The sequence below is a fragment of the Parambassis ranga genome, chromosome 8 (genome assembly GCF_900634625.1).
Source record: "Parambassis ranga chromosome 8, fParRan2.1, whole genome shotgun sequence".
In the NCBI taxonomy this organism is placed as follows: Eukaryota; Metazoa; Chordata; class Actinopteri; family Ambassidae; genus Parambassis; species Parambassis ranga.
In genome coordinates, this window is record NC_041029.1 from 18,510,777 (window position 1) to 18,525,786 (window position 15,010).

The window sequence follows — 15,010 nt, forward strand, 5'->3', positions numbered from 1 at the left end:
CAGCGCCTGAGACAATAGAGCTAGAAAAGGACTGGACTGAATAAGAATATGAGAGAGATGTGACAGAATGTTCTAGATAAATGATGGATTGATCTGCTTTTGGCATAGCAGCAAAACGTTGCATGGTCTTGTCAAAATTGGCCGAAGGTTTGGATACATCACATACAAAGCATGCCGTTGATAGCATGTGTCAAACTTTAAAGGGACATGTCTAATACTGAGGCAAAACATAACAAAGAAACATCATCAGAATGATCCATCAGTGTCAATAGGTGCGAGCACTTCCTGGAATACCTTCGTTGTGTAGCTAAATGTTCTCAGCTCACCAAAAGCAATCAGGGAGGGAGAGGAAGCAACGAGTGAGGTAGAAACTAGGGCACTGTTATCTGGCCCCGTTTTACCAACCACCAGGCACAAGGCACAGAAAGAGAAAGAAAGAGCCTTGGACAGTAAGGCAGGAGAGAGGAGAGGACACTACTGAAGCTGTACACAAGACAGGAGACGGGGGAACCTCTGGTGTCAACATCTGACGTCAAGGACCTGAGGACAAACAAGACAAAGGAAGCTGGACAGTCCTATACACTACTACACACACACACACACGTGTACACACACCTCTTTAGCCTTTGCACACACACACACACACATCGTTCGGAAAAATGTTTGAGGAGCAGGCTACCAAGGTCAAGATTACATCTGTGGTGATTATTGTCGGCATGTCTGCGATGCTGGCGGCGGTGGTGACTGACCACTGGGCAGTGCTCAGCCCCCGGGTGGAGAAGCTCAATGCCACCTGCGAGGCTGCCCACTTCGGCCTCTGGAGGCTCTGCAAGAAGAGCATCTTCATAGTGGAGGAGGACCCCCAAGGCAAAGGGTGCGGCCCCATCAGCCTACCTGGAGGTATGCACGTTCTTATAGTTATTATTTCGTTTGTTTTTTTATTGATTGATTGTTTTGTTTTATAGGTTTAAGAATCACATCAAGGTGATAATCTTGTTCTTTAGAGTCTGGGTTCTTGGCACTCTCAGAAAGACAGACATGGATTAGAGCTGGTAAAAATAATTAGTTCACCTTAAAGAACATTAGCTGTAAGAGCAGAGTTCATTTTTCATTTATTCTGGAACATGAAATATTGGCGTTTTAATACAAAACATTCAACGTGGTCTGAATTTAACTGTGTATCCGTCCCTTCCTCTTTTTTCCCTCCTCCTTTTATGCAAGCACACACACACATACACAACAGCACACATGGCAACACATATGTTGGCATGTGCGTTTACACACGTGTTTGAAATGTTTAACAGTTCTATGGCCATCTTCTCAATGAACCATCATTATCATCACAGAAGAAGCCATGGAACACACAGCCGATTAAGCACACTCCAACAGCTGAAGTGAAGTATTACCAGCCATACTTCACAGTTAACATGACAAAGGCAAATAAAACCCTGTTGGCCTCAGAGCAAAGAGCATATTTCTGAGGGTTTTATCAAATGTGTCAGCATGTTGTGTGATTTCCTCTGCGTTGGTATTTAAGTTTTTAAGATGCTGTATAAGTTTCGTGCTTCCTGGTGTTGAAGCAGGTTTGTGACTGGCTTCGATCAGACCACAAAAAGCCATTCTAAGAAACACTACCAGTAAACCTTGCAAAGCTCTTACCCCTGCACAACCCTGCATACACTCATTCATAATAAAGAAATGTGTTATTGCTTCTTTAAAAGGCTGTTTCTCAAAACTGGCCTTATAGCTTTAATTACAGGCTCTCTATGAACAGGGGGTAAGCAGTGTCTCGCTGGCCTCTGGCTGTGTGTGCATGCCTTGCAGCTTAACACAGAGATTTCATTCTAGCTCTGTCATTGACTTTGCCTCCGGCTCCAGCACCTCAGGATCAGCACATGCCTTAATGAAGTGTGGCTTCCCGCTCCAGCTCATGAGTTAGAGTACACCTGGGAGACTCAGGAGGAATGAAAGGGATTGAGGGAAGAAAGCAGATGTTTGCCTCAGTTGTGCATAGGCAGGAATGCCTCTGTGAGAGATAGTGGCTTTCAGTGAGGTGAGATGACACTGAGACACTGTGCGATTTTATTTTTTATGTATCATATGTTGGCAAACCACATAAAAATGACAGAAGTAAAAAACTGTCTGTCATAAAAGGCAACAACTTAAAAATAGAGATACATTTCAAGGTATGTTTCTCACAGACAAGTCAGTCACCTGTGGAATTTACAAGGGGAGAATTCTAGCTGACAGACTCCAACTCCAGTATGACAAATGATTCAGTTACAACCTCCACAATCTGACAGAAGCAATGAAACTGCCAAATATCTGTGAAGAATCCTAACAGCTTGTGTAACACCTCAACACAACCTGTAATGGACGGAACCGACAAAGAAGCCACGTGTCAGAACTTCACCTGTCTGTGCAGCAATGGGAGTTTAGTTTCTCTATTCTTCGGTCTGCTGCTACTTACTAAAAAAAGTCATTATCTCATATCATCTACAAAGATCTAGGGATGTTGGTGTGTGGCTGCTCTGCCATTTTACTCCCACACCAGGCTCAGTGGTTTTAGTTACACAAGCCCATCTCTCCCCATTAGTGACCCAGGTGCTGGTAAATTTAATGCGATGTACTGAAAGACTGATTGGTCAGCTCATTCTGTGCCCTTTACAACTCAGTTTCAGTAACTGTCCCCACCAGCTGAGGCTGATTGTCCTGCTCTGACAGTCCAGAAAAGAGTTCTTCTCCTACTAATCACAGACGTGCTTCTGATCCTGGCATCCAGCAGGTCAATCTGCCAGGTCAGCGTAGTTCAACAATAGAGTGAACAAGAGAGAAATGATGCCATTTGCTGCCTTCTGCAGTGTGCTTGAGTTTTGATTGAGTGCTATCAGGAGGTTGGTTAGACTGCACAATGTATGTGTGCCTTCAGTTCACCTGTGATAATGAGCTTTTTTTTGGAGGAGGGCCAGTGTTTGAACCACAAAATCCAAAGACCCTGTGAGCACTTTCATCTTGGGGATTTTTACTATATCAAAGTACACATGGTTAAGTGTTACTGCACAAGAAGCAGGCTGCATTCTAAGAGCTCCCTATGATCACTCAAAAAATATTATTTTCCATTTTCCATTCTTTTAAAAGCTACATGAAAAATGCATAAATTCAGAATTCAAAATCAGAGATTAGATTTATGAACAGCAATGCAGCCAACCACAGACATGGACACCTTGCTTTTACAGATTTTATATTTTAGGCCACACTTATTTATAAGTGACTGAATTCCTCCAGAAGTCTAATGCAGCTTTAGAGACGTACATGGTGACAGACTGACTAACACCCCTACACAACTTTATCTTCCATTTGTGGAAGCAAACCACAGTGCTGTGTGGAAAAAAATGTTGATCATAAGTGCACTAGAACAGATCCATGATGAACTATACACCCAAGCAAGCAGCGGTGATTTAACTTAATAACACAAATCTGCATTTTCTATAAGGGGGGGTGGTTGGGGAGGGGGTGAGTTATTTGTCAAGAGGAACACACACAAACACCTTTCAGACACAACTACACTGCTTTTTGAAAGTGGTTGCATAACAACAGCAGCTAAGCACTGAACCCAAATGACTTTTGAAATTAGCTTCCCACAAATGACGCATGACAGCTTGAGTGCTGTAAAATTCTAACAAACCCTTTATGGATAGCATCTCAGCAGCTCGCCTGGGAAATAAACAGTAGAAACGGTGCTTTTGTGTCCATATGTGTGTGTGCACATGTGTGTAGAGAAGCAGGGGAAAGGAGTCCAATATTAGAGATGTTTCAGAGCTTCCAAGTGGTCACGCAGGATGTTTTCCAGATCTTCAGTGGAAAGAAATTACACCCAGAGCACACCTCAGAATATACTACCTTCCTCCCCATGCTTCTCTTTTTGCTGTTGCCCCAAATACATACACTTAAAAGCACTGATGTCACCTTGAGCCACTATTTTCAGTCATTTTTCTCTAGTCTGCCACTTTGGGTGTACAGCCAAAACTGTGGAGGTGTGCTCAAAAACTCAAATGAATCACTCCACATTACGCACATTTAAAAATATATAAAAAGACATAAATAAAATAAGTGCAGCTTGGATTAGGTGTTCAACACATCAAACTGAACTGACTAGAATTTGAAGATAAAGGTCAAGTCACACACATACATGTACAGACAGGAGAGGCAGCGAGGACTGTACATCCCAGTTAGCAGAGCTCTTACAGCCATTCAAATACCATCCTACTCACATTGACCCAGAATTAGTCGGTCACTCTGTGAGGCTAGAAAAAAGCCGTCTCCTCCACACTGAGATAAACTAAATCTACTACAACACACCTGCAAGAGAAAAAGGCTCTGTATTCTTTTATAACATCATCAAATATCATCACAGTTTAACTAAAATAAGTTAGTTTTTATTCTCAAGAAGATTCCAAATGAAATCATGAGTCAATGAAAGAGGACATGAACATAGGTTCTGTAAAAGGCAACAGAAACAAGAATACTCAAGTAAAGGGCAGAGAGAAGAACAGGGAGGATTGAAAGGAAAAGGCAATCTAGACGTAAAACATTAAAGAGAGAGAAGGCGGCAGCAGAGTTTAAAATGGAGGTGAAACTAAAATGACAGGCGATGCCTCGTTCTAATCACTCTCTTTCTGGAACTAAATCTCCCAATTAGGCAGACCGCAAGGTCAATGATATGCACCCACATGTTCTTCTGCACAGTGAAGTCCAATGTTACAATCATGCACGATTTGTTAGTAACCTTTTCCTGGCAGCATGTGACATGTATTCATACTGCAGTTCCACAACAGGCTAAAAGTAATCCCACGAGTACGGTGTGTCATACAGTTAAAAATAATAATAGTAATTATAAAAAAGTTTCCTGATTAATTAATTTGGATGAATCACCATTGCAAAGCCAGCTCTTCTTGTCATCCATGTATTTACTAAGACAAAGCAGGGCAGAAAGAAAAGTTAATTTCTCCTTACTAATTTGCCAAGTCTTTACAAACTGATCCGATGGTCAGCAGAACAAAAATGAGACACAATGAATGCACCATTAATATTCTCCCTATATCAATATTCTATGTATGTGAACTCCAAGGCCACGTGTTTAAAAATCACTCCAAAATTCAGACGGTAATAGCCTCCTGAAACCGTCTTTGTCATCTTTGTGTGATGGGCTGATAATGATCTTCATAAAGACTGGAGAGAATCTTATTGCTGCACCCAAACACACATTAGCTCAGATCAGCTTTGCCCCAGAGGTAAAGACACCTAATGAGAGAAGACTAATGAAAATAATATATTTGCAGATGTAAGCTGCACTGTGAGCCCATCCACTTTTCTCTCTCTACAGGCCATTGTGTTCAATACACACACACACACACACACACACATTTGTATAGCTTTCCTTGTGAGGATTTTCATTCATAGAACACTCTCTACCCCCTTACCCGGACAAACAAAATGCCTTTAAGGCTAAACCTGAAATACATTCTTAATCCTCCAAGACCTCCACAACCCCAGGCTCAAAATGCTCCATTACTGTCCCGAGGCCCGGGAAGCTACGTTTATCATTTTAATCAGCATCTGTGCAAAAAGGCCTACAAAGCCACCTCCACAGGTTACTCCAGGGCACAGCCCAAGCTTAGACCTCAGCAGCACCTCAACCTATAACCATAAAGTGGTGATATTATTCGCTGCCCTTTCACAGCAAAGACCCCGGCCATTCAAATAATCAGAGCTAATGACTTTCAATAAGAATCATACAATTATAGCCACAAAATGAACATATCATTAGGGTAAAGGTGACAGGGAGTGGAATCACAGACATCCTATACAACTGTCAGTGCACTTGATGACATAATGCACTTCTCTTTCTCCATCTATTCTCAAACCTCAGAACCCCCAAACAGCCCTTTAGCCAAAATGTTTGAAAATATTCTTTCAAAAAAAAAAAAAACATTTCATACACATGCACACACTTATGCATGCACACTGTGCTCTTGATATGCTTTAGCATGTGTAAATAGATAGGACTAGCAAGACCTGCAGCAGCCTGTTGCTAGGTTACCCTTTTAGTGATTATTTCTCATCCTGGGTAACAAACAGCTCCTCGGTTGCCTGGTACACACATACACACCCATTATGAGCACGTACACACAAACACTGTCCATCTCTGTGTGGACAGAGATCACCCGTCTGCTTCATGGGTTTAATCTCAGCGAGAAAGGATGGCAAGTGGAGGAAAGAGGGGACATTCACTTGGCCTTTAGGTCCTCTCCAACCCTCCCTCTCCATCTAGCTGCCTTTGGAGGCAGCAAATAGATAGATGGATGTGTGGGAAATGACTGCACCCACAAATCATTTCTCTACAGCTATGAGGGCATATTGAAGATTGTTGTCTTGGGGCAGGCAGAGTGCAGGAATACCTGTGTAGAAATGGGTGCAAACAGATTTCCAAAGGTGTAAACACAGCTCAGCATGGAGCACAGTAAAGGGTTTTAGTTTAGGAGATGATGCCAAGTCACAGAACACTGCTGTGATTTGGAAAGGGTGACAAGAATACTGTGATCCAACAGCCAAAGAAGAACAGCAACGGTGGTGCATGCTGATTCTTGAACAAGAACTCTGGAGTTGGTGGTTTTAACCCACACAGACTGTAACGCATAGTGAGTCAAAAAGTGTCTTTTAACCAAACTGGCACTACTCAAGCTCTGGGCTTTTCATATGTCAATAAATAAATAAGACATGTAGCCTGATAATACAGACTGGTTTTAGGGAAGAGTGTGGTACATAAAGTTTTAAGAGGAAACGATATTTATGAACTTGAGACGTGAAGTTTCTGACATATCAAGAACAGGGTTTATTAAGTTCAATGTTAGGCGTAACTTAACTCGGGGTAAAATAAGGGAAGCTCCATATATATAGCTTAGATGTCTATTGGGATCCTCTAAGAGATTTAACAGTCCATACAGCACACACACAGATTCAGCTTGGACTAACAGCTTGATCTCCTGTTTCTCTGTCTTAGTGTCACTCCCCTCCTTCTTATCCCCCTGTCACCTTTCCTGTCTTATACTGCAGCAAAGAACTGTTCCTACTTCAAACACTTTACATCGGGGGAGGAAGCCGAAGTTTTTGAAGTCAAGACCCAGAAAGGTGGGTGCCTTCTCACAACCACCCAGACTACATGACACAACAAAACTAAGCACAACAGCAGAAAGAACCACACAGATTCCACGCTCGACGTGACATGGAGATAAGTGATGAGAGCTGAGTAAAATCACACACATGTAAAATGTATGAAAAGACACTTTCACACAAACCAAAAGTCCTCAGACACAGAATGAGGCCGACCTGCACCCAGAGACTGGGTGTGGGGTTATTTTACACTTGGTGTTATTCCACAGTGAAGTGCTGAAATAAAATACGATGCTCCAAGGATCATTTCTGTCACAGCTGGAGTGTTACAGCGAAGGAAAGACTAGATTATCTTTATCTGAGAAACAGACACAGGGGGAGGGGATGGGACGAGGAGACATGCTCTAATCATCTTGTTATAAGCCTGCAGCATCTTATCTGTCATGCAAATGGAATTATTGCCGGTTTGGATAAATGACTGTTGTTTTTAAAGTGGGGCTAATTATCCGTGTCATCACTTGCCTGAGTATGATACTGAAATAATTGTTATGTAAACAATAATGCTCCTCTCCTTCTGTTTCAACCCACTGTCTGAATGTTTAATCTCAGTCTTTTCTATCTTCCTTTTAATCCCTTCTTATTCATGTCCCTGTGTCTGTCTGCCTCCTCCTTTTTCTTTTTTCCCTCTGTCCCCAGAGTACAATATCTCAGCAGCAGCCATAGCCATCTTCAGCTTGTTCTTCATGATTCTGGGCACCCTGTGTGTCATCTTCTCCTTTGGGAAGGGGCGGGACTACCTGCTCCGGCCTGCTGGGATGTTCTTTGCGTTTGCAGGTCAGATAAAGGGATTTGCGGGTCAGCCTTTGTCTCTTATTTCACACCTCAATTTAAAATAAGATGTCAGTGTCATCAGTTCTTTCTTTGGTGATGATTATTACTTTTATAACTGAGTTAGTAAAGCTGACAAAGGGGATTTTTCACATTCTCTTTGGGTGTGAAGAGATGACAAAGTTAATGTAGCAATTTAAAAATTCGAAGTGTTAAATCACCTAAGATTGGTGTTAATTCCTTTCCAAGAAGTTCAAATACAAACCGACAGTCTTGGAGCGTCACAGTGGAACTGCGACCACCTTTGATAAAACTATTTTGACAGCACAAATGCCACGAATGCAAATGAAGGATCTGTTTTTACAACCCATTCTTGTCTGTTTTGGCACACAGGCCTTTGCATCATAATCTCTGTTGAAGTCATGCGTCAGTCTGTCAAGCGTATGATTGACAGCGATGAGACCATCTGGATTGAATACTACTACTCCTGGTCTTTTACCTGTGCCTGCGCCTCCTTCACCTTGCTCATCCTCAGCGGAGTCGCCCTGCTCCTCATCTCCATGCCGCACATGCCACGTAACCCCTGGGAGACTTGCATGGATGCTGAGCCAGAGACCTTAGATTAGCCAAAGACGATGCCACAGGAATGTCTGGGGGAAACAAAAACAATCTTATTTTAACCCTTTAATGAATTCTTATATAGCCAGAAAAAGAATGAACAGTTCAACATTTTTTAAATCATCATCAGCACCCAATTACAGCTGATGATATGCATTCTATTATCAGTGAAACCTATTTCTAAGCATTAAACACCCACCTCCCATTGGTCTGCTTATGTTAGTAGAATATTAATATTAGCTTTTAAGCTTCCCATTGAGAGATGTTTATATTAAATACATGTGGTAGCAGTTGGAAGCAGGTAATATTTTAAGGTGAATAATTAGGTAACAGCTCAGACTTGATTGTTACCTACTACCTTCCAGTGGCTCTCTTACCAACCATGTAACAAAGACAATAAATGAAAAAACAAACACACACAAAATAGGCTGAAGTGTTACAGAAAGGAAATACTTTATGAGTTTAGAGATACAAGCTCAAGGGCGATATGTGTATTGTATTACACACACAAAATCTGTCATGTATTCATGTTGATATCTGCATATTGTCCCCAAAGACCCTAAAAATGAATGACCACTAGCCTTCAAGTGTTCTCCCAAATGTGACTCGTGCCTGCTGCTGAATGATTGACAGAAAATCCATTTTTCAGCCTGTCAACTGTCATTGATTTCCAAACTGACGTGTGGAGGAGCCTGGGGTTCAGGTCTCATGTCTTTTGTTTTCAGACCCTGTTTGGTTTAATTTAGACACCAAAACAAAGATCAGCCTTTTCACGAAGCTACAAGAAAACTTCTCCAACACTCCATAGCTATGATGCAAACGACGTGATAAAATCCAAACACTGAAGAAAGCACAGTGACCAGTAATATTACAGGCTAAAGGTACTTCAACAGTGCCATGCTTAGTTTGAACTGGAGTAGTGAATCGCTTTTATGGGGTTCAGTCTTTTCTTTTTTCCAACTCTCTACAATCAATCCTTGCCATTGATCGTTCAGAGAGAGAGACCACTTGTCTGCTACTCCCTGGTTGACATCGGGTATTGATTCAAAACCTCTGGGGACTTAAACTGTTAGGCTTTACATATTCCAAATAAAATACGTGACCCTTTAAAGATTTTAAACACCTCACAACAATTGTACAATCACTTCCTAGCAGTATGGTACCAGGTAACAAGATAATGGTTTCTCAGCATGTTAGACAGGAGCAGTACTCAAAGAATTTATCCCTAAAATTAGCAGCGAAATGTAAAATATAAGAAGTTGTGATTCATGGTTGTAAAAGTGTGTTTATTTACTCTGTTTGTGTCGTATTTTTAAAAAAAATTTAGGTGTTTTGACATAAAATATTAGCGTAGCTTACATATTGCTTTTGGTTGTAATAGAACCTTAAAGCTTAGATTTTTTTCCTGTAGCTCATATTGTTGGTGTCATATTAAAAACCTATGTAAGAGGAACATTCTTTTTTACTTGGCTTTCAAAATCAAATATATTTACTTTCAATCTAAAATCATCGAAGACCTTTTTTAGCAGTAGTAGTACCACAACAATCAGATCTCATCTGGCAGCATTAGTCATTTTTTAAATGCACTTTAATGCAACACATTGTTAGGCAGACATATCCATCTAACATGTTATTTTTCAGTGAGTCGCTCGAGCCCTGGAGCCATCCAGGGTGCAGCGAAATCAAAGATCCCTAAATGATGCCGTTTCACAAAGGAACACACTAATAGATGATTATGTTTAGCTCTGTGGTCCTTAGAAAGGAACATTTCCATTTTTCCTTCTGGGCCATTTTACAGAGTTATATTTGTATATTTTACTGACTATTTTATGTTATCTGAAATGAATTAATAGGACCTATGTAGTAGGCTGCATACATGCCCCACACAAAGTTCAGCATATGTGTAAATAACGTTTGCAATTCTGGATTTCTAATGGCTCAGATATGTGCGTTTTTTCAAATGACTGCAATAAATTTGAACTATTATTGATTCTATGGTTTATTCTACTATTTTGCCACATTCCTTATCACTTGTCCAACATCATGTTATTTTCCCATAACTAATAACAAATCAGGGTCCTGCATTATGTTTGGTAATATGTTGATAGAAGCGACATGTGAATGCTTGTTCATTTATAAATAAAAACTCCTTTCTTTACCATGAATCTGACTGCCTTCATGCCATCGTTTAATGCTGTTATATTCACAGAATCACTTCAGTCCAGGGAACCTTTCGACCAGAAAATGTGGCTGAATTGAGCAATAAACCTGTTGGAAATGCTCCAGAGACCTTACACGCTGCAAGTCAAGGCTTTCCAGGAGTGGATGTAATAGATGCAGAGCGCTCCTTAAATCATTCATGAGACCTTTACCTTAGAGCCATGAGAACAGCACAGGCACAGAGACAGTGTTTCTACAGCCTACATCAGTTTGGACTCCTAGAATCCCCACATTTTGTTTAACGTCAGTTGGACCTGCTTTGACACAACAAATCATATGATCCATATGTGTGAATAGCAGCCAATCAAAGGGATAAGACATGTGTTGTGCCTTACGTGTATATATATATATATATATATATATATATATATATGACGTACTAAATACCCCTGGTTTGTCTCGCCTTTGTATCCTTTTGATGACAAAGGAAGCTGATAGTTTCCAGGAGTCATCCGATGCTTTGAGTCACTGCCATGAATGTAAACTGTCGGTCCTTTGCTGACCTCTGACTGAGTGCTATCAAAAGCTGTTACTATTCTCTACACACAATACAGTCACAGCATTTTTTCCATTCAACCTTGTTCCTCTGAGGAAAATATAATACGCTTAAAAAGCTTCATAACCACCATGTTAGACTTCTTACAAATTCAAGTGGATGGAATAAAATAACATGGAATTTAACTAAGCATTGACAAAGACAAGAAAGACACAGATATAAAGACAAGAAAGACACAGATATAAAGACAAGAAAGACACAGAGAAACATACAGCAACCTGAAAAAGAAAGATTAGCTCAAGCTGTGGAGACTGACTGGCACACTCTGCAGAGATGTGAAGCTCTGCCAGACAAAATCCAAAGCTATGTTTGATCACACTGAAACTCCAGCGTCTCACCAGTGAAGTGTTTACACACGGACAACACCACAAGTGTTGAAAAGTCACCTGAATGCTGCTGTGCAGAAAACAAGACCCGTAGGTAGCTTAGCTAACAGCTAAAGCAGGCTACGTCCCCCTAGCAAGCTGATTATCAACCATTTACAATCACAACAATCAGCTCTCACGTTCACGGCTGATTACCACACCACCGGAAACAACATGGCGTCCGCGAGCAGCGGGAAATATGAAACCAGTGAAAACTCGGGACTTCCCTTCGCACAATGACTTGCTACCGACCCACTAACACTACTTTAAACACATTTATTTATCACATAGCGGGTATGTAGTAACACGTAAATGTGGTTGTAAACCAACAGCGCACAACTGTAAACAACTCCTGTCAAGATGAGGATGAGGAGGTCCACAGAAAAATGACAAAGACAAGCTGCATGTCGTGGTCCTTTAAAGCGAGTTCACTCTGTTTTATGTTTTATGGTACCTGTCGGACGATGACGCACGTCTGGGGCTACGCAGGCCTTCCGGTAGCGTCCAACGCATGCGCTCTTCCCAACAATACAAGATACAACAATAAAAGACAGCACCACCTAGTGACCTGGAAGTGTACTACCTCCATTTAGACAAAATGACAAAATAAAACATGGAATAGAATAGAATAGAATGGAATAGAATAGAATAGAATAGAATGCCTTTTATTGTCACTATACACAAGTACAATGAGATTAAAGTCAGTGGAGTTGTTCTTACAACTAATATATTTATTTTATTGTTGGTAATAACACATCACTCCACGTGTCTACATGTGAATGTCATTCTATAGAGCTCTTCAAAAAGATTTCCACACCTGTGGGAAATACGTCAGCCTCATCAAAGACTCATGGAGCAGGAGGTGCTGTGGTGCTGTGATGTTGTGGGTGAACCTTTATGCACAACTTACATGCATTCCCATTATTCATCACTTAGAGTTTTCTCCTTCATTAGAACCTTTCAGCACTAAATTAATTCCATGATTTATCTTATATTATCCATGACATCAGACTGACACCAGTAGACTCTGTGCTCTAGGTGACATGTTTTTCTGCAGACTTCCTGCGGATCATTCTTTGTTCTGACAAATCATCTGAGCTGCAATGACTCACACACAGTATATGTATTTGTGGGAGTGACAGGCTGTCCCTATTAATGCACGCATGTCCCAGTGATAGATGTCCACGCAGCTTATAGACTCCCACACAGCCTCTGTCCCTCTAAAGAGATATAATGACATTAACCTCATTAACGGTGAACCACAACCGTCTGCGGAAGTTCAGAACGTTTACACAAAGATCCACACTGAATCTAAAACAAACTGATTTTTCTTATTTTTGCTGAGGATGTAAAAACATCTTACATTTTCTGACATCTTTATCTAAATGCTGGGACATAAGATTTCCCCATCTACCCTGACATGGACGTGCCTTCACACCCAGCAGCACTCAGCTGAGCCTGAGCGCTCCTCTCTCTCTCTCAAGATGTTTTTTTTGCCATCTTTCCTGATGAGGTTCCGGTGTCTTTTTCATCTGTCCACCCTGCTCTTCGGCCATGATTGTCCTATTTTCCCATCTCACATCTTTGTTTTCTGATCCTTTTCTCTATTGTCTTCATCCTTATCTCTTTGTGTTTATTGCTTGGCCGGAGTTCATGCTCCTCTCTTCTCCTCTGTATTTCTTTCAGTAAGTGTTCAGTGTTTCCTTATTCTGAGTCGGCTTCAATCTCTTTTTCCCCTTTTCCTCTGTTTGTTTTGCCCTATTTGACGCCGTCCTCTGCAGACAGTGACAGTGAGGCATTGGTTCATCTGCTCCTCCTTTTTATCTGCCTTTCCTCTCTTCCTCCCCCCTCACATCCTTCCCTCTCTCTATCTTTCTGCTCCAGCGCTCTCTCAAGCAGGCACTCTGCTGTTTAATGACTTGGATCGGTAGTGACTGTTGAGAGGAGATAGACCTGTAATAAGGCAATCCAACCCAGCACAAGAGTGCAAAGTACCACCAGTGCTTCATCAGTACGTAACAGACACTGCTCTCTGGCCTGGAGGCAGCACAGAGGAAGAGGAGCTGACGGAGCATATATGTAGAAATGAAGCGTCCTCTGAATCACATGTTTTCTGCTCTCACAGTGAAAAGAAAAGCAGCATGATTTCATTGAAGGAGGAGTCTGGTCTAAGTTGTAACATTAAATGAGCTTACACTAAAATCCAAGCCAAACACTCAGGCCGATCACACTGTCTATAAAATCGGTCATTTGGCTCATTGCATCTGACAGCTGTTGATATATGTGACTTGAACCCTGCAATCAATGGATTAAGGTGATTACATACACCTGTGACCTGTGACCTGTTCTGAGAGTGGAACAAAATGGCTGTCATCAAACAACAAGGACAGCCTGAGATGTTCAGTGGATTTGTAAAGCAGATGTAAGCATTACATGCTCACATCCAAAAACAAACTATTCCAGGGTCTGCTGGACATTTTTTAGACGCATGAACTAATGTGGTGTGTCACTTCAAAATGATCCCTGACGTTTTCTGGCTGCTAAGTTCCACAGGAAGTTGTGCGCAGCAGACTCTTTCAAAATAAACTACATTTATACCTTTGGAGACATGTCAATAAAATAAATGTGGTAACAGTTATACTTAATTTTACAGTGTTCAAAGGAAATCGCCTTTGAATTGAACGCATTAGAGCAGCAACACCAGCAGCTAGCACGCTAACGCTTCCTGCAACAAACAAGCTGCATCGAGCTGTACACACTGACACTGACACACTAACAGACACTCTGATGCTGCTGCCGTGGGCAACAGGGAGTAATCAAAACTCCCACCGTTTTTTTTTTCTGTTTTTCTAAATTATTAATACAAGTCTGTTTTTTTTTACAATCAATAGGGAGGAGAGGTGGAAGAACAGGGCAGGCAGTAATTGCCCAAAACACACAGACACACGCACAGGAAACAGTTGTTAAGACTGATGAGGGTGGAGGCGTTGTTCAGTCCGGCCCCTGTGGAAAAATAGATTTGAACACCGCCATTATGTTTTTTCTGTTATATAAGAGCGGAGCAGTGACAGGAAGAGAAGAAGTGAATAGTACTCAGGATGACGACGGCAGCGCCGGGCAATCACGCAGACCACATGTGTTTGGGGAAAGTGTTTATTAGTAGATTTGGGCAAACAGTCATTTCTCTGTCTGTTTTTAATTTTATTGCACTGATGTGTTTTTTAATTTATTATGCACACATTACTTTTTTCTT

General features: G+C 41.3%; 1 protein-coding gene across 1 annotated transcript; it reads left to right on the forward strand.

Moving 5' to 3' along the window:
* Positions 1 to 659: 659 nt before the first annotated feature.
* Positions 660 to 8,624, forward strand: cacng1b (calcium channel, voltage-dependent, gamma subunit 1b). The gene is made up of 4 exons (XM_028411955.1): positions 660 to 900; positions 7,114 to 7,188; positions 7,867 to 8,004; positions 8,392 to 8,624. Exons 1-4 carry the CDS (start codon positions 660 to 662, stop codon positions 8,622 to 8,624), a joined length of 687 nt encoding a protein of 228 aa, XP_028267756.1.
* Positions 8,625 to 15,010: the final 6,386 nt, after the last annotated feature.